The sequence below is a fragment of the Drosophila innubila genome, chromosome X (assembly GCF_004354385.1).
Source record: "Drosophila innubila isolate TH190305 chromosome X, UK_Dinn_1.0, whole genome shotgun sequence".
In the NCBI taxonomy this organism is placed as follows: domain Eukaryota; kingdom Metazoa; phylum Arthropoda; class Insecta; order Diptera; family Drosophilidae; genus Drosophila; species Drosophila innubila.
The window spans coordinates 28484805-28509316 of NC_047626.1; the positions used below are offsets into that span (position 1 = coordinate 28484805).

The 24512-nt window shown below is 34.8% G+C and overlaps 3 protein-coding genes across 3 annotated transcripts; 2 read left to right on the forward strand and 1 right to left on the reverse strand.

Annotated features, from left to right (window-relative positions):
- The first annotated feature begins 3102 nt into the window (after nt 1-3102).
- On the forward strand, nt 3103-4973 carry LOC117793975. Its single transcript, XM_034634441.1, has 2 exons — nt 3103-3348; nt 3409-4973. The coding sequence occupies exons 1-2, from the start codon at nt 3177-3179 to the stop codon at nt 4971-4973; spliced, it is 1737 nt and encodes a 578-aa protein (XP_034490332.1). The 5' UTR covers nt 3103-3176.
- A 12745-nt stretch (nt 4974-17718) lies between these two features.
- LOC117793770 (27 kDa glycoprotein) lies at nt 17719-19164 on the forward strand. Its single transcript, XM_034634161.1, has 2 exons — nt 17719-18035; nt 18106-19164. The coding sequence occupies exons 1-2, from the start codon at nt 17867-17869 to the stop codon at nt 18879-18881; spliced, it is 945 nt and encodes a 314-aa protein (XP_034490052.1). The 5' UTR covers nt 17719-17866; the 3' UTR covers nt 18882-19164.
- Nucleotides 19165-22711: 3547 nt separating this feature from the next.
- LOC117784349 lies at nt 22712-24512 on the reverse strand. The gene has a single exon (XM_034622061.1). The coding sequence runs from the start codon at nt 24504-24506 to the stop codon at nt 22719-22721; it is 1788 nt and encodes a 595-aa protein (XP_034477952.1). The 5' UTR covers nt 24507-24512; the 3' UTR covers nt 22712-22718.

Sequence of the window (24512 nt, forward strand, 5' to 3'; positions counted from 1 at the left end):
CGCTGCGTATCGTTTTCGTTTCCGTTTCCATTTTTGCATCAGTTCGGTTTGAGCTTGTCTAATTTTTTGGTTCTGTTTTTATTTTGTTGTTTTTATCTGCTTTTTGATGTGCCAACTACGAGTACAACTTGCAACTGCCGCTTGCTGAACAAATATTTTCCATAGTTTTCCCATAGTTCCCCCCATGGGATTACAGTTGAACATTTAATTAAAATACACTCGTGTGCTCTCAAGTGTAATATCCAATGAAGTTCGCTCGTTGGCTCCGATATCTCATACACTGTAATTATGGGATGGGTATAAAATGCTATGATTATACTCAGCTATTAACTAAGTTGTAATTTAATAAAAAACTGCTAAAAGGAGTCCTTTGAAATAAGCTTAGATATGAATAAACATCGATTGAGTTCTTCGTTCTTCTGTTGATATAAATGCTAGAGTTATTTCATTATATATTTACATACTATGTACGTGTACATGATTAGATAAAATATTTTTTATAAGTAGCTTTATGTATAGAGTATAGTAAATGCTGATTGCATGTGGACCACGCTAACTTATTTAACGTGTATTTGCTTTTGGCTAGTTCAACATTTTGTGACTTATTTTTATTGTTATAAGTCCATTTTGGGCGTTGATTTTGTTATTTATGCAATGCAATTAATTAGAAGTGCAACAATTTTTGTTATTTTAGCGTACGTATGAAACGTATATTAAATACTTTGGATTGAGTGAGTTTAAAACATGTGTGCTGTTTCCAAATACATATTCTTACAAAAATAAAAGATATAATAAAAAAAGTATAATAATATTAATAAATACATAAATCTAAATTTATTTTCAAATACATTTTAGAAATTTTACTAAGCCCATTTTTGTAGAATCTTAAGTTTGAACGAGTTCTATTAAATTTACTATATCTGAGCAGCTAATGAGGTTAGTCATCTTTAAGCAATCTGATAAGTTGTCAAGTGGGTTATCATCTAAGCAGAATAAGCAACCGATTTCTGTTTTCGTTTATAAACTCAATATAAAATGTCTGATAAGCTATCAGCCACCTCGCCGCGTATTGACATATATACTTGTTGTTGCTGTTGCTAAAAGAGACAATTCGACAACTGTTAATACCGTAACGTGGTAATAACTCGTTTTTCTGTTTATTCAAGTGTTTGATGAAAAAAAATTTGGCTCAGAGAAAAGATAATAAGTAATGAGATACATAGGGTTTTTGAAGTTTTAGAAATAATAGACAATATAATAGGCCAGAAACCGTTTTTATAAAATATTGGTTTAGGTACATACAGATCTATATACTTATATTCATATCTGTAAATTCAAAGGTGTTTAGTAAATTATTTTCGTGAATGTTTTAAAAATATGATATATATGCTCAAAATCTAAGCTTTGCCCGTAAAATGTGTGGCCATAAAATTAGTGATTAAACGTTCCTGAATATATTTTAAACAATCTCTGACTCTTTTCCAGCCAGTTGTAAAGCTTTCCAAGACTACGTAATATGATTTGAATAATTAATAGTGTGCATTTTTTAAAGGCCTTCAAAGCTGATGAAAAAAGTCAATATTTTTGTTACTACACTGCTAAAAAATGTTCTAAAATCATGATTTGGTCTCAGAACTAAGATTTTTGGTCTAAAAAATGCGTCGAGAACATAAAATTCTTAAATAAAGAGAACACATCTTGATTTTAAGAACATTTTAAATAAGACCAAGTTCTTATTTGAGGATTAAGTGTTCTTAAAATTAAAATAATTCTTTTTACTTTTAAATTTTTATTAGCTTGCATTTTGTTCTGTTTTAGTAATTTTGTAAATGTTATTTTAATTTGTTACGAGTGGGATTCGAACCGCCGCCTACTGCTTCACATCTGAAGCGGTCTCTCAAACCAGAACGCCACGGGGCCACCAATTGCTCGATACGAAATAGTACCTACTTATACTCTATTAAAAATTTAAGATTTTTATTGTTATATAAAGATTTTAAGATTTCTTAGATTAATAATCTTATATTTAGTAATTTGGTTTTAAAATCATCTTATTTTAAAAACAAAATATTTAAGATGAATGTTCTTGATTTTAGAAGTTGGTCTTTTTTTTCAGTGTACAGTTTCTTACCTAATTTTTACCTTTGAATTAGATATGTACTTCTGTTGTGAAATCTTTATTAGTGTTGTTGTAGTAAACCATTAAAAACTTCATTGATAAAAAATTAAATTGTTGTTGTGCTTTATGTGCAAACTGACGTTTTATCAAATTTAATGAAATTATTAATGTACGATCGCAGAGACATTTGTTAACTGGAACTATAATCATACGAGGATGGGCTGATCAGTTATTGGTCTATAAAAGATAACGTCACTCTGTTAATTTAATAACAGTTTTGACAGCTTGATTTTTATCTTTAGCAAGTTCGTAAAAGTGTCTAATTTTGTATATTAACTTTTGAAACATAAATAATAAGATAAGATAATAAGATAAGCAAAAAATTTAATTGGATAATAATTATGTCGATTTTGTAATGTCGAAACCAAGTATGAAATACATTTGAATATTTTTTGGATGAAAAATTAGATAAAATCCAAAAATTGGAAATTGGTGATCGACTAGCAAGAAATTGCTGATACTGTAAAGTATTCATACTATAAGTATTGGGATACTAATTGGTTCCGCAAATGAAGAAAATAAAATGACTCGGCGGTAAGAGACTTAAGGTACTTTTGTGAATCTAATGCCTACTTTAAGGACCTCGACCAATCTTGTTATTTGGATGGCACAAGAAAGTTGGAGGGCCATTGGATAAAGTGTTTAGCTCTAAAAGGAGATAACGTTCAAAAGTAAATTTATTTTCATTCCAAAAAGTAGAATTTTTCTACTTAGATTATTGACTTATCAGCCGACCCTCGTTAATGTAAGTACACTATCCCAACTGAAAAACATTTTTATCAAATATTGCGCTAAGAAGTCTCTGCCTATGTTGACGTCGAAGTCGACGTCGTCGTCGACGTCGAGGTTCGGAGTTGTGCTATGGATTGGATGGTAAACAGAGAGCAGAATGGAGCTGTTGACTTTAATTTAAAATTAGTTGTCAGAAGTCAAACATCGAGCGTTGATCGTTGATCGTTGCAGCCGGACCAATCATTCTTGAAGTACAATTTTAAAAATGTTGGGAAAACACACGCGTCTCTCAAAGATACTATTTGTTATTATCTTCGTGAAAGTGTTCATTCTTTTAGTGCTTCTTTGTCTCAACACGTCTGACATACAATGGAGAAGTCATAGTCACGGTCGTCGTGCTGTGCTTATAAATGATCTGCTGATCGATAGACGCGAAGGTACTTATAGCTCTAATATTTATATATCCCGACACTTTTTTCATTCATCTCCCCCATTAGCTCCCAGTTTGGAGGAGCGCCTAAAACTAATACGGGAAGAGATGCCATCGTTTCCGCTTGAGGAGCTGTTGCGAAGACCCCGATATCTTACAAAAACAAATTGCGCCGTGGCTCCCGACTTTATGAACATTGAGTATCACAATGAATACTGGCAGGTTCTCCACAATGTCAACTTTACCTTTTATTTCTTTGGCGCATACTATGATGACCGAAAGGCGGTTCCCAAAACTCCGTTAGTGCGATTGCTAAGCATGACAAATCATTATGGGAAAGAAAATGAACTCAAGTATCCAGTGACGTATTGCCAGCTGTGGTATAAGAATCGTCCTGATCCTGTAATTGTTGAAGCCACAGATCACAAGATCGTTTGGATCTGGGGCGGTGCATCAAGACGTTACTACCCAACGCTTATCAGCTGCCCATTGGCAAAATCAAATGGTACTCAGGAAGTGCCCGAGATGGTTTCTCTCGTTGCAGATCGTTGCGATCGGGCCAAGAATCTGTTGCGAGTCGTCCACGAATTAGACGAGGAAAGCCCTACAGCAAAAGGCACTACTGAAATGGTCAAGAGTCCGCCGGGAAAGCAATCGCCGAAAATGGCAAAGAAGGACTCGAAGCAGGAAAAACCTCTTCGTTTTATGGTCTGTTTAAAAGCGATGGATTTTCCCTACATTGACATGTCCTGGCGATTGATTGAATGGCTTGAGCTATTGCGACTGCTTGGAGTAGACAAAGTCGTCTTCTACGATGCTCAGATGCATGCAAATATGACACGTGTGCTGGATGATTATAAGATTTCCAGTCCTGGCTTTGTGGAGGTGCGTCCCATGTCCTTGGGTCGCGGAGAGCCGCACTCACCGCGTCATTTTCATCACTATGCATTGGATGCCGATGGCTTCAATCGCATATTGAATGAGATGATACCCTATAATGACTGCTATTATCGTAATATGTATAAATACGACTATATTGGAGTCTTTGATATCGACGAGGTCATCATGCCGCTGGGAAATGTCACCAACTGGAATGATCTGATCAAATTGGCCCATCGTGTACCCGACTACGAGAGAGACTCATCCAAATGCAAGGACTGGGTAAGCTTCTGCTTTAGGAACGTCTACTTTCCCCGCTACGTAGAGCGACCCAAGGTCTACAAGCAGCTGCCCAGTTTCTACTACATGTTGCAGCATGTGGAACGTGTGGCTGAACACTGTGATCGCTATTCTGCCACCAAGTGTTTGCACTCCACAAAATATGCAGTCGGACTGCATAATCACTTTCCACTTCATCGTGCCGAGACTGGCGAATGTGCCGCCAAATCTGTGCCAATTGAGTTTGCCCAACTGCAACATTATCGTGAACCCGACAACAAGACCCGTCTGATAAATCCAATCATCGATGATAGCATCTGGCGTTTCCAGCCCAAGCTTCAACAAAGGGTCTACGGTAAATACAAGAAACTTGGCTTTCTTCCCAACATCCATGATGTGGAGGCTGCCGAAGAGCGACGCATTCATAACGATGAGCAACAACTTCGCAAAGCTATATCCATTACAAATAATTAGTCTAACTCAACTATCTGAAGACATTTGAAGCAAGAGTTAAGTAGTTTTTAGTTTTTTTTTTTTACATACGTGTCACGAAGTGTTGAAGTATCACATCCTCAAAATGCTATGCGATATTATATACTATATTAATGCTGAACTGAATTCATATAATCATATCCGTCGGTCTTTCTGCACAAACGAGATAAAGATCCTTATTCATCCCATTCGAAAATATCGGCTAAACACTATGCTCTTGTATCACTTACGTTTCATTTATGTTTCAATTATCGAATTGCAGTTTTCGTACTTTTTTTTTTTAATTTAGTTAGTTGTCTTTCAATAGAAAACATATATTAATAAACTATGTGATATTCTTATCTCATAGATGATAGAAAAGACATGTTGCAGTAGTTGCTGAGATCGTTAACTCGGTCAATAATAACTGATTATTTTAAATGTATATGATTATATGTTCCTAATTAAGAACTTACATATTTCTCAAACGTCCAATAAATTATATGATATAACTACCTCACCAATAATAAAATTTTAATTATTTTTTTAAATAATATCATATCCTTGACTTATTTCTAAAAGTCTATAGATTTCGCTATTACTGGTATTAAATTCGAAATATTTATTAACATTGCCGAACAAAATATTATTTCGCTAGCAAAATGTAGTGTCAAAAGTATTGCAAAATATTTTTGAGGTAGGCCTTTTTATTCATCTCACATGGAAGTCGCTAGAGATGGGGAATTAGAAAAAAAAGAAAAAAAACCACAGACACCAGAAACCAAACGCAAACTCAACTTAGAGGTATAGGAGAGAAGCCGTATTCTTTGGTATCTTTGTGTGTGATTGTGCATGTGTTCCCCAAAAGAGCGCACAAAAACGCACCTGAGCGCAAATGAATGATGATGTTATACAGTCGCTGCATCTCACCCAGACTTTCACCAATCCTACTAGGCACAGTGGGACAAAGTAGATTAACATCATATTACTCATTACTTGTTAGCCAATTTTAAAATTACGCATTACCGGTCAATAATCAGATTCTTTTCCTTCAAGAGATCCTACACAGAAAAAAAAATTATTCTAAATATTAAGTTTAAATTTCTTGATTTTAGCACTTCTTTTTGAAGTATGTATTCAGGATATTATTGTTAAATGAAGATTATAAGTAGATAAAATGGCAACGATATTTAAATGTCAACATTGAAAAAGTCAAGAAAGCCTAAATTAAAACAAATCTTACAGAACCTCGAAAATGAAAATATTGTTGAGAAAAATTGTGCTTGATTTAAGTATTTTGTATTTTTATAGAATCCGCAATACCGGATTTTTTTTTCTGTGTACTAACGAGTACAACTATTTTAAAGTTTTAGACTAGTTTGTCTATTCAAACGTCTACTACAAATATATTAGCAAATAACAATAGCCAACAAAAATGTAGCTTTTTGGCTATTACAAGAACCAAACCCACTTTTTTTTTTTATAGATATTGTGCCACAAACGACGAAAAACATTTTTTTTATAATGAGATTTTTTTTTAGAATTTTTTAAAATTTCGCTTTTTTTTAATATTTTTTTCAAAGGTGCGCCCACATTTGTCATCATTACTCGAGAATGCCAAAACCAACTTTCCAACGCTTTACTTTCTCTGAAAGCTTATAAATATATCTACAATTCATTGATAAAAAGTTTAAGATCTAAGCCAGTATTTTAAGAGATATCAATTCTTTTATTAAGAAAATTATGATTTTTTCTAAGCTTTTTTTTTTTTTGGCTTTTTTCACTTTGAAATTCGAGGAAAAGTCGAACAAGTTGAACCGATCCGTCCTATGGCAGCTATATGATATAGTGAACCGACTTGAACCAATTTCGGTAAGGATGCAAAAGACCATCTTAAATGAATATTCTGTCAGTTTAGTTAAAATATCTCAAAAAACAAAAAAAATTTTCATACTAAAACTTAATTTTTGACCGATCGTTCCTATGGCATCTATATGATATAGTTAACCGATTTGAACCAACTTTGGTTATAATGTGTAAAATAACAACAAATTGATATTGTGTGAGTTTGGTTAGGATATCTCAAAATACACAAACAAATTTTATACTAAATGTCATGCAGCTCCACAAGGAAGTCAAAAAAATCGACAAAAACATGCCTGGACACAAAATAATATTATATCGTCGTCTCTCCATAGATTTTAATGAATTATATCTAAAACGACGCGTTATTAATGCAGCTATGCAAATAAAATAGTAAATAAAATATAACTCGACTTTTCCTCGAATTTTAAAGTGAAAAAAGCTTAAAAAAAATGCTAAAAAAATTAATAATTTTCTCAATTCAAAAATTGATATCTCTTAAACTACTGGTTTAAGTCTAAGACTGTGTATAAATGAAATATAGATATATTCATTAGCTTTCAGAAAAAGTAAAGCTTTGATAAATCGATTTTGGCATTCTCAAGTAATAATGACAAATGTACAAATGCACCTCTGAAAAAAAGTAATCAAAACAGCCAGATTTTTGAAAAATTATAAAAAAAAATCTCACCATAAAAAAAAATGTTTTTCGTCGTTTGGGACCCCAAATCTATCCAATAAAGTAGGTTTGGTTCTTGTAATTTTTTGGCTCTTGCCTAGTGTTATTTAAAGGTGAAAAATGTGACGAGATGAAAAGATGAAAAAGTAATATTCTATTTTATTTCATATTATTATTAAGAAACTTTATCCTTTATCCGTATCCAACAGTTCTCATTTGTTGCTTCTTTGATGTAACTTACAAATTGAAGATATTTTTTGAGCGCTAACATGTGCAATTCATCCCACTGTGGGATTCGTTGCTGTGTTTTCTGCTTTTTGGGCAAGTCTCGCATCCTTTGCTGTTGCTGCTTGTTGCATCGTTCTTTGGCTCATATGTTGCAACCTTTCGCTTAAGCAAATTGCCAGCATATACATGTGTATATGTGTGTGTGAGTGTATGTGTGTATGCTAGTACGAGTATATGTTGCTGTGTACTGATGAGTTTGCTGCCTGTGCTCCAGTGCCTTGTACTTGCGGCCAGTAAAAGGCGCTGAGTTATTGTGCTCGTCGTGCAATGGAGGCAGCGACAACAGCTATTTCAAAATGGCAACGTGCAACGCGGAGGTGTTTCCATTCCATCCCAGCTACATTATTTCTTCTCTACAGATGCGTGTGTGTATGTGTTGCATTTTTACTTAAAATGCTTTTAACCAAAACATTAAGCAGCTGGTGTCACATTACATCACAACCCAGACTAGCTCTAGTTATATACTTAGTTGTAACAAGCCACAACAACAAACAAAACAAGTCGGAAAAGCTATAGTCGAGATCCCGACCATAGAATACCCGGTACGTTCTTTTTTTTTTTATATATTTACAAGTTATTTATACAGGTGTGTTCCAGAAATCTCTAGAAAATTTGAAAAGAAATGTTATTCAGGTGTGTTCCAGAAATCTCCAGAGTTTTTGATGAGAATTGCTTTTGAAAGCAACAGTTCGAAAAGTCGGTGTTCTTCTAATTCAATTTAATAAATTTTTAATTTTGTCAAATCTCTCAACTTTTTTATTACACATTTGAAAGCAATGGTTTCTTTTTTCCAGGAACACCAACAATTGATTTTGGGTTGCTTTAGTGCTGTTATTAATTTGTAGAGCACACCACTATGGTCCGGATGACGATTTTTTTGGAATAAATTAATAAGTCAAGAGCGCCTGCGATATGCAAATTTTTTTGTTTTTCTTAGGCGTGTTACTATGCCTACCCAAAACGTGTTGGTAAAATTTGATCCAAATCGGACAACTATATCATATAGAAATAATAGGAATTATCGGTAGAATATTCACTTTTTGTACAAAAACCATGCTTTTTCCGAACTATCTGACCAAACTGAACGTATATATGTGATATTAGGCTCCTCACATTCTGGCTAACATATATCAATATCGGAATACTATCATTTATAATATCATATTGTTCAAATTATAAAAATAGGTCGTGATCTGACTTTTTGTATGTAACAAGAAAATTTATATTTTTTTGTCGATTGTAAAGATTTAACATTTATTCAATACGTAAACACAAGTTTTTGTAATTTTCGCCAATATAGTGAAATTTAGAGAAATGCGCAACTTCAGCTTAATAGTACAAATTCAGAATAGATTTCTCTACAAAATGCATATAGTCGCATGGCTAGCATATGTTAGCAAAAGTAGTTACCTCTTTCCAAAGATAAAATTTAATCAAGAAATTTTTTAAGGATGCAAGTTTTTAAATTACAAAAAACAATACATTGCACGTTGATTTTCAACAACGCGGATATATAATAACAAAGTACAAGCCACAATGAATATAATCCACGATTAATTTTGTTACAAAAGTTATTGAATTAGGGCTGTAAAGTAATTAAATGTAACCTTAAAAATTTAAATAATAGTTTCATGTGCTCTCTGTTGAAAGCAACTCTGTTTCACAGCTGTTTGCTTAATAGTGTTTGAAAATGTGAAAACTGGATATGCATATGGATATGCAACATTTGAGTTGGAAGTATTTTGAATGCATCGCCATCAAAAAGTCGATAATTTGAACAACTTAAAATAATGACTTTATTCCAAAAAATTTGGCATCCGGACCATAGTGCACACCTGATTAAAATTATTAACTTATAAAAACTACTGCATACTTTTGGGTGATTGAATTAAATTAATTATTATTCAAATTTAAAACAGAGCTAAAGCAACCCAAAAGCAATTGTTGCTGTTCCTGAAAAAAATAAACCATTGCTTTCAAATGTCTACAAAAAATTTGAGAGATTTAAAAAATTAAACATTTAGTAAATTGAATTAAAATATCTTTAAATTAAATGAAAATCCCAAAAATGTTGTTCGAAAATATTAAATCTCTGACATTTTGGGAAAACCAACATTTCGAACGGTTGATTTCAAAAATATTTCTCTTAAAAATCTCTAGAGATTTCTGGACCACACCTGATTAACTTGGATAGCTATTACTGCCGTTCTAACTGTCCGATCTTTATGCGATTAAGTGAGATAATAGATAATATTAATAGCTACCATAAAATCGTATTATCTTAAAAACCGTTGATTGTGGTGGTTGACCTGCGTGGGGTCTTTAAAAATCTGTGTGCCACAAATTTGGTTACTCTATCTCACACAGACGAACAGACAGACAAACGGACAGACGGACATGGCTATATCGACTCGGCCGTTGATGCTGATCAAGAATATATACACTTTATAGGGTCGGAGATGCCTACTTCTCCCTGTTACATACATTCCAAAGAACACAATATACCCTTTTACTTATTTTTTTAAGTAACGGGTATAAATAGCAACAACATTGTCGGCAAGAAGAGCATCATGAAGTAGCAAGTACAAATTTATGGCTTAAATAAGCTACGCAACTGGTTAAAATGCAGAAGAGAAACCCTGTAAGACGGCAACCACAACTCCACTTGGAAACTTTTATTTAAAGATTATCTAATGCTAAACGCAATTTATACATTTACCTAGGATCGTATTACAGGCAAACTTCATCTAAAGTGCTCCAGGCAGCTGCAGACCAATTCAACTCCATAAAACACCAGCGGTTGATTCCTTCTAGAGTCTAGAATCTAGACTCTTCATTATAACTCTTTAAGCTGGTTGACTAACTGATAATCAAACAAAGCACAGCACAAACCATTAGAATTAAGAAATCTGCATAAAATGGGGGATTAAATGTCAGTGCAATATTTTATTACCGCTTACCCTATCTGATAAGTATTCAAACTCAGTTTATAAGATCAATGATATAGGAACATAAGCTGGACAAAAAAAGTCGGAAAATAATTGCAGGAGCCTTTATTGTTCTTCTACCCTCTTGAACGGAAATTGGGTTGAAAGATAACTTACTTAATTTGTGTCTTTAGCAGATTGGCCGAAAATTTATTTTTTTGAAATTGACATCTCAAAAAAAAGTTATTATATTCAGTAAATGTACTCGTACTTCATTGGGTTAAATGTGGGCAGTTGAAAGCTGTATGCCTGAAAGTTTAATTTATTTTCGATATATTTCAATCTCCATTTCAAATCTAAGTCAATTATTTGTAAAATCTAGTGCGAGAGTGAACTGCAGAAAATGGCAAGAGTGATGCCCAATATTAAATATACGTTCAATACAAATATTTCCTTTGACACAAGTATTCCCTTAGTACAAATATTCCTTGGACCCCGACTGCAGGTCACAAAAAATTGGATTTTCATTTGATGATTTTTTTTTAATTCTCTTTACTCTGGACTTCTTTTGATAAGAGTATGCGTTGATTAGGTAAAATGTTGTGTAGTATTCACTTTATTCTTTTGTATATTTTTTTTATGACATTGCAATCTATTTGCACAATGTCAATCAAAGCTCTATACGCATTCAAGTATTTGTATTTGGATATCGATTTGTCAATGCAGTTGACTCCTTTTATTTAGCTGCATTTATTTAGATACCAAATGTTGACATTGATTTTCATTAAATTGCTATTTGGGTTAAGCCTTAAATTGACTTTTATAACGATGCGAAATGTTCTTTGCTGTTAGGTAATAAGGCTACATGTGCATTTGCTGACTTATGGCTATCATAGATAGTTAACTAATTAAAAACCATTTTCTTTCAATGATTATATATATTAAAATTGGTAAAATTAAAGTGCTTGACTGAATTCAAAAAGCAAGCTGAAAATTTGTTTCACCAAATTTCTCTTTGGGTCAGGTCAATTAATCCTGGCATAGACTATTACTATTTAATGTCGAGCTAGTATTATAAACATGCTCGTGTTCTCCTCGAAGTGCACTGTTATGGCAGGAATTGATTGCTTGTTTATTCAAATTAAATTTTGCATAATAAACTAAACGAAAAATTTCCTTAACTTTTGTTTTGATGCTTTTGCCAGTCATTAGCTTAGAGCACCCAGAACTAATTTGCCTTTAAATAATTGATGAAATCGCTCAGAAAATTGCCCATATATGTATATGTATATACTATATACTGAATGCACTTAAAGCCGACTCCGTCAGCAGCAATAACAAAAACAACTTCAAATAGTTTTGCTCACAAATTACATACATGGCTGTGCGCCGAGGTCTCTTTGGCAATGGACCGGCCACTCCATAAATCACTTTAATACCCGCACTTGATGTTGGGGCCACTGCTCAGAGTAACCTCACAAAGGCCAAGGCCAATGGGCATTGGCATAGGAAGGAAACGGTTCGTAGGATGCCGCTTATGTTGGTACTTTGCCAATCCCGACGAGATCCTGGATGGTGCTGAAAATCCATATCGGAATGTCTGGACTGATTTCGAGCTCACTTCGAGCCATGATTGATATCTTTTAAATAAACTCTTGCAACTCTTTTCTCAAGCGTGTCACAGTTACTAGAGATAAATCCTTAAAATCTGGCGACTGATGCGGCAAATTCAGCTATGTTCAGTTCTCCGGGTTAAATATTTTAGTATGACTAATTCGAAAATCGGAGCATCTATACAAGTTCTATAGAATATGAGCTCAAAGCTAAACTTTAACTTGATTTTGAGCTGATCCTGGGCTTCACTCTCAGCGACGGTGCGTGTGTGTGTGTGTATGTGTGTGTGTGTGGCAAGGCCGATTAAGTGTGGGCCAGCAGCGTGTTGTTCTGGTTGTCCAACTGCAAGAGAATCGTCAGCATGATTAATTGATGAAAATCCCTTTTGCCATGCAGGATAATAAATTACAATACACAGGAGCAGGACACCAGACAACACACTCGCCCGCCATCCGGACAAATCGAATAAACGAACGCACGGACACGGACACGGACACAGACAGGTAGCATGTGCTCCAAATAGCTAACAGGGACTCACACACACACACACACACGCGCACACATCGTTTTATATGAGGTCGTGATGTGTGCGGTGGCCCTGCATTGAATTAAACTACAGCCAGGACGAGTACGTCGACAAGTCTCCGACAAGGAAGGGGACGACGACACGTTGGCTGTTTCCTAAATTAGCTTAATTTCATTTAAAAGCATAGCATGTTGCAGCAACAGCCATGGCCACGCCCCACGCCCCACGCAACAAACAGGCATTGCAAACAGCACACGTTGGTCCTTGCCCCATTTACCCTATCATGATTATTATTATTATATTTCTTTAATATATATTACTCGTAGATTTAATACTGCACTCCTCACTGTGAATGTTTATAATTCATTAACTTGTTAAATATATTTGCCAGCTTAATTGGCATACTAAAGTTGTTGACTAAGCTCATGAGGTTGCTAAGGCTTTGACGAGAGCTTCGCATTGCTTTGATGTACAAACAGATATGAGATTTTACAAATATATATACATAACATCCAACAATCATCTGCTGGCACACCTGAGCCAGAGCCAGACTCACAATTAGCCAAAGCATACAAATGAGTACTCGTGTGCAGTTCACTTGCTGCATTTGTTTTGCCTCAGTTGTTGCCCCTTAAGTGGACCAGCACGCGGCGTATACGCAATATATTCGCACATATAACACACACAGTATGTGCTTCTGGCATTTCCGTTTGCTGCTTGCTTCCGTTTTAGTTGCCCCTAAAAGTATGCTTTGAGTTTATTATGTGTGCAGGCAACCACAGACAGAGACAGATACAGAGGCATAGAAGGCGATAGATGGTGAGTGGGAGAATGAGATTTTATGCATTTCTAATGACTAATAATAAAGTATTTCCACCTAGAAATCCAAGTTGGGGATTATTTAAACAGTTCATAACTAGCCAATGTAACATATTACCGGTTGTATCACAAGCTCCCTTATGTGCTTTTAGGTTTCAAGTAGAACCAGTCAGCTGCTCTCCTGGTACAGGAGCAGATAAATAGAAAGATGTGGATTGTTCATTGCAAAGCCGCTGAAGCTGGATTGACGCCAAACAACAACAAAGTCTAACTTTAATGCATTCTATTAGTAAAACAACATTCTATTACACAATTTCAAATTTAATAAAAATTGTGTGAGCCGTTTTGTCAGAAATCGCCTAAATGTAAGCCAAAAAACCTTATTTCACCTGTAAAATGTTACCTAAATACTTTAGAAAAAAAAACTCAAAGGTAAGCCGGTACGCCCTCAAACACACCTTTCTAATGATATATAGAACATACCTGTAGCTTCTATAATTTGGAAACTGTTGTCAATTTTATCGGGATTTAGCGATTTCCCGCTAAACTAGCGGTGTTTCAAAAAGTCGTGGAGCAAACATTTCTAGATTTTTGAAGGGGAATAAATCCCCATTATTAGATCCAAGCTTTTTTTAGCGCTTTAATACAAACAGACAAACAAACAAACTGACTTTTCATCGCATTTTGAGAAGTCCACTAAAAATTTCAAATTTTATTATCTTTTGAACTAGTTGTTGGATTTGGGTGGTCGAGGTATCAATCGACGCGTATTTTTAATAAAAATTAAAAAAAATACAAAAATTTACAAAAAAAGGTCCCAACGTCCCTATTAGATGCAATCATTTAAATTTTGCCCCTCCCACTTACACCTAATCTCATGACCCAGGTGAGTTAGAAAAAGTCTTAGTATGCCATTTTGTAAGTAAGGACTCTACTGCGTAATATGCAAGAGCAGAATTAATGACAAAAAATAAACAGCAGAAAATATGCGTTAAAATTCAAATATTTAAATGTATTTCTCAACATAAAGTTAAAAAAAAATTATATTTGTTTTATATGACTTTTTATTTGAATTTACAATGCACACATACATATCAATTTCACTAAGGTAGAGCAAAGATTTTCTGCATTACTTTGTCTGTAGCCTCTCTAGCTTACTGTTTGTCGGTTATAAATTTTTTTCATTCATATAAAGCAATTGAGCAATAAAAGCTTATCGCAGTCATTACGTAGCGAGCGTTTCGGCTGTATGTGAACTTTGAATCCAAATAAAATGCTGAATGTCGTTCGCTTTTGTTTTGTCGCTATCAACTGGTTTCATGACAAAAACTTGAGCTTTGAATTCAGCTGTGTTATGCCTTTGTTCCCCTTAATATCATGCATGTCGCTTATTAGGTACTAAGAGACTGCTTAATTAAAAGAATAATACACGCTAGACTAATTAAAGCTCAAGCGACTAAGTGCCTAACATTTATCTCTTGGTTATTGGGTTAATGTTAATTTATTATGCATCACTTTATATTGATCTTAAAGATCATAATTATTATAGATCATAATTGTTATTAGTATTAAACTGGTGATATTGTCTCTGCGCTTCTTAATCGCAATTACTAATTTATCGACTTATTACACAACAAATTTCTTATCAATTTCACTATGTTATTTTTGGTAATCAATAAAGTTCATCTTTTATTACTAATTATAAAAAAAGAAGGAAGCAAACTTGCTTAATTATGATTATAAACATGTCGAATAATAGTTGCTGTAAACTGAATAATCATCTTAAGTCGATTTTGATCCACCGTGTGTTTATCATTTATGACTTAACAGGTTTTAAATTATGTTTCAGCAAAAAGTGTAAAATGATTCATAATTTATACAAACATGTGATCATTCAACACTACACTTTGTACTCCCATTTGCTTTTTTTATAGCTCTTGACGGTTGTATTACAAGTTGTACTTTAAAATACTTATGTTGTATATATCCACATATATGTTTATAAGCTACATGGGCTATGCTCATATGATATATCATATGAAAATATATACACTGATAGAAAAATGCTGTGAAATTTTAATATTTCCACATTCATTTAACTATTTCGCTCTTTGATTTAGCGTTAAATACGGATTAAGTAAATTTAAAGTGTAAGCACTTTAAATCAAAATAAATATGAATATATTCAATTTAAATATATATCATATTTAATTTGAGTATTATAATATTTAAAAAACAAACATGACATTATTAAACTAATTTAGCATTTGTAGTGATAAAAAAATTTAAAATATAATTTGCTTTATTTATTTTGTTTATATTATTTTATTTAGTTTTTTTGTTTTTTAATTTATTTTTTATTTTAACTTTGTTTTTTACTGTTTTTTTATTTTTTGTATTTAATTTTTTATTGTGTTTTGAGTTAAATTAAAGTTTATTTTATTTCATTTTAATACGTTTTGTTGTTAAATCTAAAATAATAAAATCAAATATGGTTATAATGGTTTTCACTTTAAGTTTTTTCTATCAGTGTATAAAAATAACATTTACAAAAGTTATAACGAAGCCGTGGAGCAGGTGATCCACATTACCGTTAAGCGATCCGAGTTGCTCTTGAAAATACTCATAAATGCAAATTCCGCAAACGTTGCAATCGAATCGAGGCCGTTGGTGACGAGGTTTTTTGTTGTACCTCCTCATGTCTTTGTTGTTATTGTTGTCATTTTTTTTTATTTTATACTTTTGGCTGTTATCAGTTTTAAAGCATTCCGACTCTGGTGACACTGTTACTAATCGGACGGACAAATACATCGATAGTGCAATAAGCGTATAAATAAACATTTAAGGCACATTCAGATAAGATTGGCGAACAATGTACGAACGTACGTGTATATGTATGTGGATAGCATAACTTGTACATTATGTACACGTACTCATATCGTTATCGAAATCCAGCAACGATCGCACGAGTACGAATATCTTTCTACTCGTACATGAGTACATTTTAAATACGGGTACTGAATTGATCGAGTTCTTGCTGTAAATCATTAATTTTCCAAGCAGCAAGACAATTCCTGCCCTTTGCACACTTGCAACCCATATGGGATCCACGTTAATGAAGCCACACCGCCAATGACTATAAAGGTGTGCGGATTGCCCCACCGATCCACCGATCCACCGATGACGCACAGTGGTTGAACATCGACTTTATCTCGAGTGTTACCCACTTTGTGGCATATCTGCAAATCAAGTACATACTTTACTAAAAAGTTAAATTTATTTACACAATCTGAATTATAAATATGAGAAGTTTAATTTAAATAATCAAACTTTTTTTTTTTGGTTGATAAAATATATTTTTTAAATTCAATATATTTCTAAATTTGTATAATATGTTTCATAAAATATTGTATAAGTAATCATCAGATTTGAAATATATCATAAACTACATATTTTTAATTTAACTTTACATTTAAGTTATAAAATATCTGATTTCAGAAAAACATTTTATATATCTCACATTGTCAGACCTTTAATATCATAGTGCAACTTTGATCTCCACTTCTTCTTTGTTTGACTATCTACAAAAACATAATTAATTTCAAATTCCACAAAAATCTAAACGTTAGCTATTTAAGTCGATTAAAAATTAAGTTAAGTGAAGTTAAGCATTAAAATACTTTTTTTATTATATTAAACAAAAATTAAATTTGTTCAATAGGAAAGTGTGCTTTTAATTACTTGGTTCTTGTAATTTTTTGGCTGTTGCCTAGTGTTATTTTCGATTTACAGTTTACTGACATTACATTTTTATGCACACAATCGATCAGCAAATTAACTTTAAAACAATAAAAATACATGCTTCTATTTACATATATACAATATTATCAAATTAATGCCTGCTCCCTTTCTGATAAGCAGCATTCGTCTATGACCTGATAACATTGTCAATCTGCTAGTTGGAATCCAGTTTTCATATAATGTGCACCACTGTGCGGCGCTGTACTGTCATGTCGCACTTGCTGGCTGCTCATTCGCTCATTCAATCGCAGCAACGCGCGCTGAACGGGCACGGAAGCCGCAAATAGATAGAAAAATAAAGAATTAATATTTTAACTGATCGCATACTCGACTCGACTTGATTCGATTGGATTCGTCTCGATTCTCCATAGAGGCCATAATGAACAAATACGCTTTGCTGGCTGTATGCCTGTTGGCAGCCCTGGCCGCCTTACTGCTGGAAGTGCGTGCCAGCCCTGCCAGTCCGCCCCAGTTCAGCGCCAGTCAGCTGGACAGTGCTTCGGCTCAGTTTTTGCCCCCAGAGCTTCGCAACACAAACGTGAGCATGGGTAAGTTTTGGAAAGGACCATGCTATGACATAATCATCGATAAAATACTGATTGGGTCTCCGTTTTACAGATGATATTAAGCGTGTGTATCGGGAGAAATGCAAGAAGGTGACGGGATCTGATAATTCAACGCTATACAAGGATATTGAGAAGGCTGCCGTAACGTTGGGCTCCTGTCTGAGTGAATTTACCAATACGACGTCTTTGCAGGCTGAAATAGATGTCGCTCGAGCCAATAATGAACTCGACATCGTATTCCACAAGTACTGCAAGCGTGCTCCCGAGGCGGAGGATTGCTTGCAGGCATTTAAAAACAAGGTGAAGCCCTGTCTGACAGCTGAAGAGCAGCGTCAACAGGCCACCATGATGCGCCTGGCTGCCTCGCTGCTTGGATTCGCCTGCTCCCGTGGCGGAGATCAGCTGGTGCTTTTTGTTGCCGAAAAGGGACCCGAGTGCCTGAAGGCCAACAGGGAGAGCATCAGTCATTGTTTCAACAAATCATTCAATCAGTATTTACCCAAGGATGGCGAGTTTTCTGATTTCTTGAGCCGCCCCGAATTCCTCTTCTCGCCCACACACTGCGTCGATCTGCAAAGCTTTGAGGGCTGTGTGGTGCACCATTTGGAGCAATGCTCTGACGTCACGCCCGCCAACATCGTCCAGTCGATCTTCCGCTTTGTGAAGAACGAGACCGACTGCCAGGCCTGGATGGATGCCCGTGCCAACGAGCGTCCCATTCTGCTCGCCGACAGGGGTAACAGCACCCGCGGTGGCGCCTCAACACTGGTCACAACACTCACTGGCACCTTGGCACTCTCCCTGGGCGCCTACATCCTAAAATATTAGGCAAATCATACTCATAAATTCGTTGGCTACAATGATTGAAATGTCTAAAGTATTCCTTACTTGCATTATATGTTACATACGTATTTCCATTTTAATTTTCGGTTTTTTTATTTTATATATTTTTTTTTTCTGCGATAACTGAAGTAGTGATAACATTTCCTGCATATATATATGTTAAGTGTGTATGTGTACTTTTTTTTTTTTGTTGAAATATGTGCGGTACTTTGTAATTTAATGACTACTCTATTTATTGCTAATAATAAACAAATGATTACAATACAAATGTGTTAAAAAGTTTTTCTTCAAGCTGACACCATATCTCAAATACTGTTACTGCTGATTAAGCTAATTCTGTGATAGAAGACTTAATCATACTTTTTTTATTTGTCCAGAGATCTAAAACACATAAACGTCACATTTCTATAAATTCGCCATACTCGTATATGTATAGTCACTTGGCTTAGTTGTTTCTTATCTCATTCGTTTTCTCCAATTTCTTCTTTATTGAATACGAAAGTCCAAAATTCCCAGCGAGGTCCGACAATGATTCAGTCTATTTGTGTGAAGCAATATTATATTTATGTATGTCGGGTTCGACATGTGTGAATGACAACAGATAAGGCGGCCCAGTAATAAGACATGGGCCATTGAGTCATAACTTATACAAAATCATTGCATACTTTTATGCTGAATACCAAATTCCAGCTGCAAAAACTTGTTGAAATACATACAGGTGTGTTCTACAAATCTCTAACAGTGCCAAAGCAACCTAAAAGCAATTGTTGGTGTTCCTGAAATCAAACAACCATTGTTTTCAAATGTCCAAAAGAAATTTGAGAGATTTGACAAAATTAAATTGAATTAAAATATCTTTAAAATTGATTTAAGATACAAAAAAATATGTTCGAAAAGATTAAATCTCTGACATTTAAGGGACACCAACATTTCAAACTATTGTTTTTAAAAACATTTATATTCAAAATCTCAAGAGATTTCTGGAACACGCCTGATAAGGTACACATAAAAGCTTTAGAAAATTGAATTTTGAGACAAAAATGTATTTTATATATTATGAACAGAAATGTATTTAACATTATCTGCACAGCAATATACCCAGTCGCATTATGCTGTCACTACAGGGTATCTATTTCATTCCCAATATATACAGTAATCAAACTGCTCAGATACGAAATTTGTATAGGTAGAATTTAGTAGCATGTTTTTATGAAGTCATCAGTGAAAAGAACAATGGAAAAACACAAAAATACTTGTTGAAGCAGATAAATGAAAACTGCTTTTGTTGTTGTTTGTTACCCTGAATTGCTATATCTGTGTCTTTCTGCTGCAATAAATAAATAGATCCGATAAGTAAAGAAAAATTAAAATTTTGAAAACATTCCTAATTTGCATCCCATTCGCAAATTTTAATGTTATAAATATGGTTAAAGATAAATATGATATAAAGATAAATGTAAAGCTGTAAAGATAAAATGGAAGCTTTAGCATTGGGGGCATTCAGCAGGTATCCTTGACATGAAACCTGATACTTTTTGTATTCAAATGCAAATTTGCCAATTTAAAATCACACATTTCACTTTTACATAAATTAATGCAATTATTGTTAATGGTTTTCTTCAAAAGCAGCCTTCTATCTTCCAAAATTGACAGTTTAAATGCCAAATATTTATTTCAGAAGTGCCGTTTAAAAATATATAATAGGTAGTTGTGCACTTAAAATAATTTGTAGCAGAATATTTGACTAGCGATATACCGTAATTTGGTAAAGTGTATTCAAATTAATTATTACACAAAAACTTAACTTCATGTCAAGTTTAAGCAAACATTTCAATTCATTTCAATTCTGATTTTCATAAACCAAATCAAAATCAAATCTGAATCAGTTTCAGGAACGACCCTTTTTGCACACTGATTTGATTTTGATTTCGAGAATTTAAAAGAATGACGGGCAAACACAAATTGACAAATGAAAGTGTGAAGACAGATTTTCTTAGACTTTTTATTAATAGTTTGGTTGCAGAATAGTATAATTAGAGTGAAACTATTTGTTTATAATGCTTAAGCAGCAATTTTACACATTAACAGCTCCTTTATTATCTGCTTGTTTTTAAACTATTTTCGTGCATTAACTTTAATTATCACAGCCCTTTCTAATTATTCTGCATTAAAAATATAGTTATTAAATTATCCACTCTTGAAATGCTAGAAAGTTTTAACATTCTCCATATTAAAATCACCACAAAATGTAAGCAAACACCAGATGTGGCTAAATAATGTTATCAAAATGCACGGTCTCACACATTATCGAAATGACCATTCCCACCATTCTGTAATTATATATAGTATAGTGTATCGCACAAAAAAAAAACTTGTACACGAGGTAAAAGTCTAGTGACGAAAGCATATTCCAACCCCAAAATTTCAGATATCAAATTTTGTGACGATCAAAATAAAGTTTAATATAACTTTTTTTTTTCTGGGATGTTAGAAATTATTGCAATTGCTTTTGACATTGTAACTTTATCATTAATGCAGACAGTTAGTAAAATACGTAAATTTATTTGTTGAATTTCTTTTACATTTAATAAAAATTTGTTTCTTTAATAATAAAAGAACACATAAATTTAATAAGCGTTGCCGAATGGCACAACTAATTTAATTCATTTAAACTAGTTTAAGCGCGAATTTATAAAAAAATCAAAATTAAACTGTCTGGCAGCACTGGTTATTTTTGCAGCGCAAAACCTGTCTGCTACATAGGCTTGCTGCTATGTCACGTTATTGCTGCTGTCAACTGTATGTATATATACACTTATTTGTTAATATTTTGAGAATGCGAATTTTTACAGATATGTGTGATATATCAAAAAACGCGGAATTTCACTGACTTTAACATATTAAAGTTTGATAAAGATGTTAAATGTCAATATTTCTAATATCGCCAAAATGCGAGAACAAAAACCTTTTTTCACCTGTAAAATTTTACCAGAGCACTTTGGGTACGCATAAAGCCCTCAGTCTTAGCTTTCCAAAGATAAATTGGACATATCTGTAGCTCATATGGTTAGCGTGCTCCGCTAAGCTAGCGGCTTTTTTCAAAAAGTCGTAGAACAAACTTTTCTAGAATTTCGAAGTGAAATAAATCCCCATCATCAATCTAAGCTTTTTTTTTTTTTTAGCGATTTTATCCAATTAAACAAACAAAATAACAAACAAACCGACTTATCCACAGAGAACGAAACTAACCGAAAATCTTCCAAAAATTTATGGAAATTTGGGAGATTTTCGGTTGGTTTCGTATTCTGTGGCACCCCTGATCATTTCATTTTGAGTCGACTTAAAATTTCAAATTTAATTATCTTTTGAACTAGTTGTCGGATTCGGGTGATCGAGGTATTAATCGACGCGAATTTTCGATTAGAATTTTTAAAAATAATAAATAAATTTACCAATTATTATTATATTGGCTGTATATATTGCTAGTCGCCTTTCGCACCCTTCGTGCTGCTTTCGTCACTAGCGCACACTACCTTCAGCAGTGATAGGACTCACTGTAAGGTATATTTTCCAAACATATGATTAAAATGCACTGGGGCTCATTTATATATAAGCTATGCAAAAAAAAAACTATATTTGTATGTCGTTATTAGTTGTTTGAGTTTATCAAGGATAAAGATAAGTCCTATTTCTAAATATAAAAATTAATAATAATTAATTTAAATATTAATTTTACTAATATTTCTTACAAATACTTACCATATAAATAAATAATGTTTGTACAATAACAAAAAAAAAAGGTGATTTATTTACTAATTATTTCTACGTTTTTGACACCTGCGCCTGCTGCAGCATTTGTAGTTGCTCCTGTGCTTGTTCCAGATCTGACTCGTGATCCTGCAACTCCTCAAGCATTCCCTGATCCTCTGTATCCACATTTTGGCCCTGCACATCATCGAGATGCATCCAAACCTGCTCCACAGCCGCTCGCAACTCTGGGGCATACTTCCAGGCGTTGCGATCCTCAACCAACTCGGAATGATTATATTTGTTATCCGGCTCGCGATAGTGTTGCATTTGGGCGAACTTGACGTCTATGGTGCGGGGTTGGCAGCCACCTTTTAGCCACTTTAAAGTGAAGTGGTTATGCAGCGTCTCCGAGTAGCGAGTGTTGTGAAAACACTTTGTTGCACGATTGGGCAGCGAGTAGTTCTGATGCCGCATCGTGTGCTGCAGGACATAAAGCTCATCTGCCTCCAGCTGCTCGTGGTTGAGGGCCTCTGGCACCACCTTGGTGAAGTAGGTGTTTATAAAGCACAGTGAGACGAATCCATTGGGACAATTCTTCAAGGTCAACGCCTGATCTGTGTCAAGGATTTCCTGCCAGGTGCGTAAAGCGCCGAGTGGCATTATCACCTCATCGATGTCCGCATTAAGGAGATAGTCATGCCGATACATGTTTCGATAGAAGCAATCATTATAGGGTATCAGCTCGTTGAGTCGCTTAATCAGTCGCCTTTGCTGGATCAGCATGTGCTGATACTGTCGTAGCCTGGGCATGCCATTGGCCATGGTCAAGGGGCGCAATTCCAGGTAACCAGTGCGCTGATAATAATCCAGAACACGCTGCACCGCCGGATGCACATCGTACATGTAGGCATAAATGCGCGATGCGCCTAGCAGACGCTGCAGCTCGAACCACTCGATAAGGCGTGCCGATAGATCAATGTAAGGGAAATCGAATCCCTTAACGCAAACACCAAAGCTAAGCTGACGTCTCGACGTTGCATTCAAAGCGTGGAGTTGGGAGCTTGTACTGATCGTGTTATTGGGCTGTTCGTAGTGAATGCGCAGTGAATTTGTGGCATGCTCACAAGGGCTGCTCACCAGAGAGATGGTGCTCGGTGTTTTCAGGATGACATTTGGAGGCAGAGCATCGGGTACAGGGCAACTCAATAAGTGGGGATAGCTCAGCAGTGGCTTGTAGCCCCAGCTTTTGATCCATACACTCACAAAGTTGCTAATCTGTACCGTAATTGGCTTGTTATGACCCGCATACCACAAGTGACAGTGGGTGACCGGAAATGCCACGCCAATTTGATTGGCTGTGGCCAGAATACGCACCACGCCCCTCGACTTGATGCCCGTACGCATATCCACGTAGGCGGAATACAGTCGAAATGTAACGTTGGCATTGTTGAACGTCTGCCAGTAAATATTGTGAAGTTGCAGGTCCAATGGATCGGGATATCGAGCACAATTGTTGTTCATGGCATACTTTCCTGGCTTAGCATAACGATACCAAAAGCCATAATCCACCTCGGGTAGTTCGTTTTCTAACTGCATCACCAGCTCCTCATCAACTGGCTCCTCCACTGTTCGCACTGGTGGCGGTGTCGCCTTCCCCACCTGTGTTGGTGTGTCATTTTCAGTCCTCGGTTGTTCCAACTCCTGTTCCTCCATCTGCCGCTGCCTTGCATCCTTTAAGTTCAACTCTTGGAGTTCCAAGTCCGAACTGTGCAAAGAACTGAACAGCAACAAGAACGCAAACGTCACTAGCAATGCCAGTAACGTTAGCTTGACGAAGTTACCTCTACCTCTCGTTGACATTGCGAC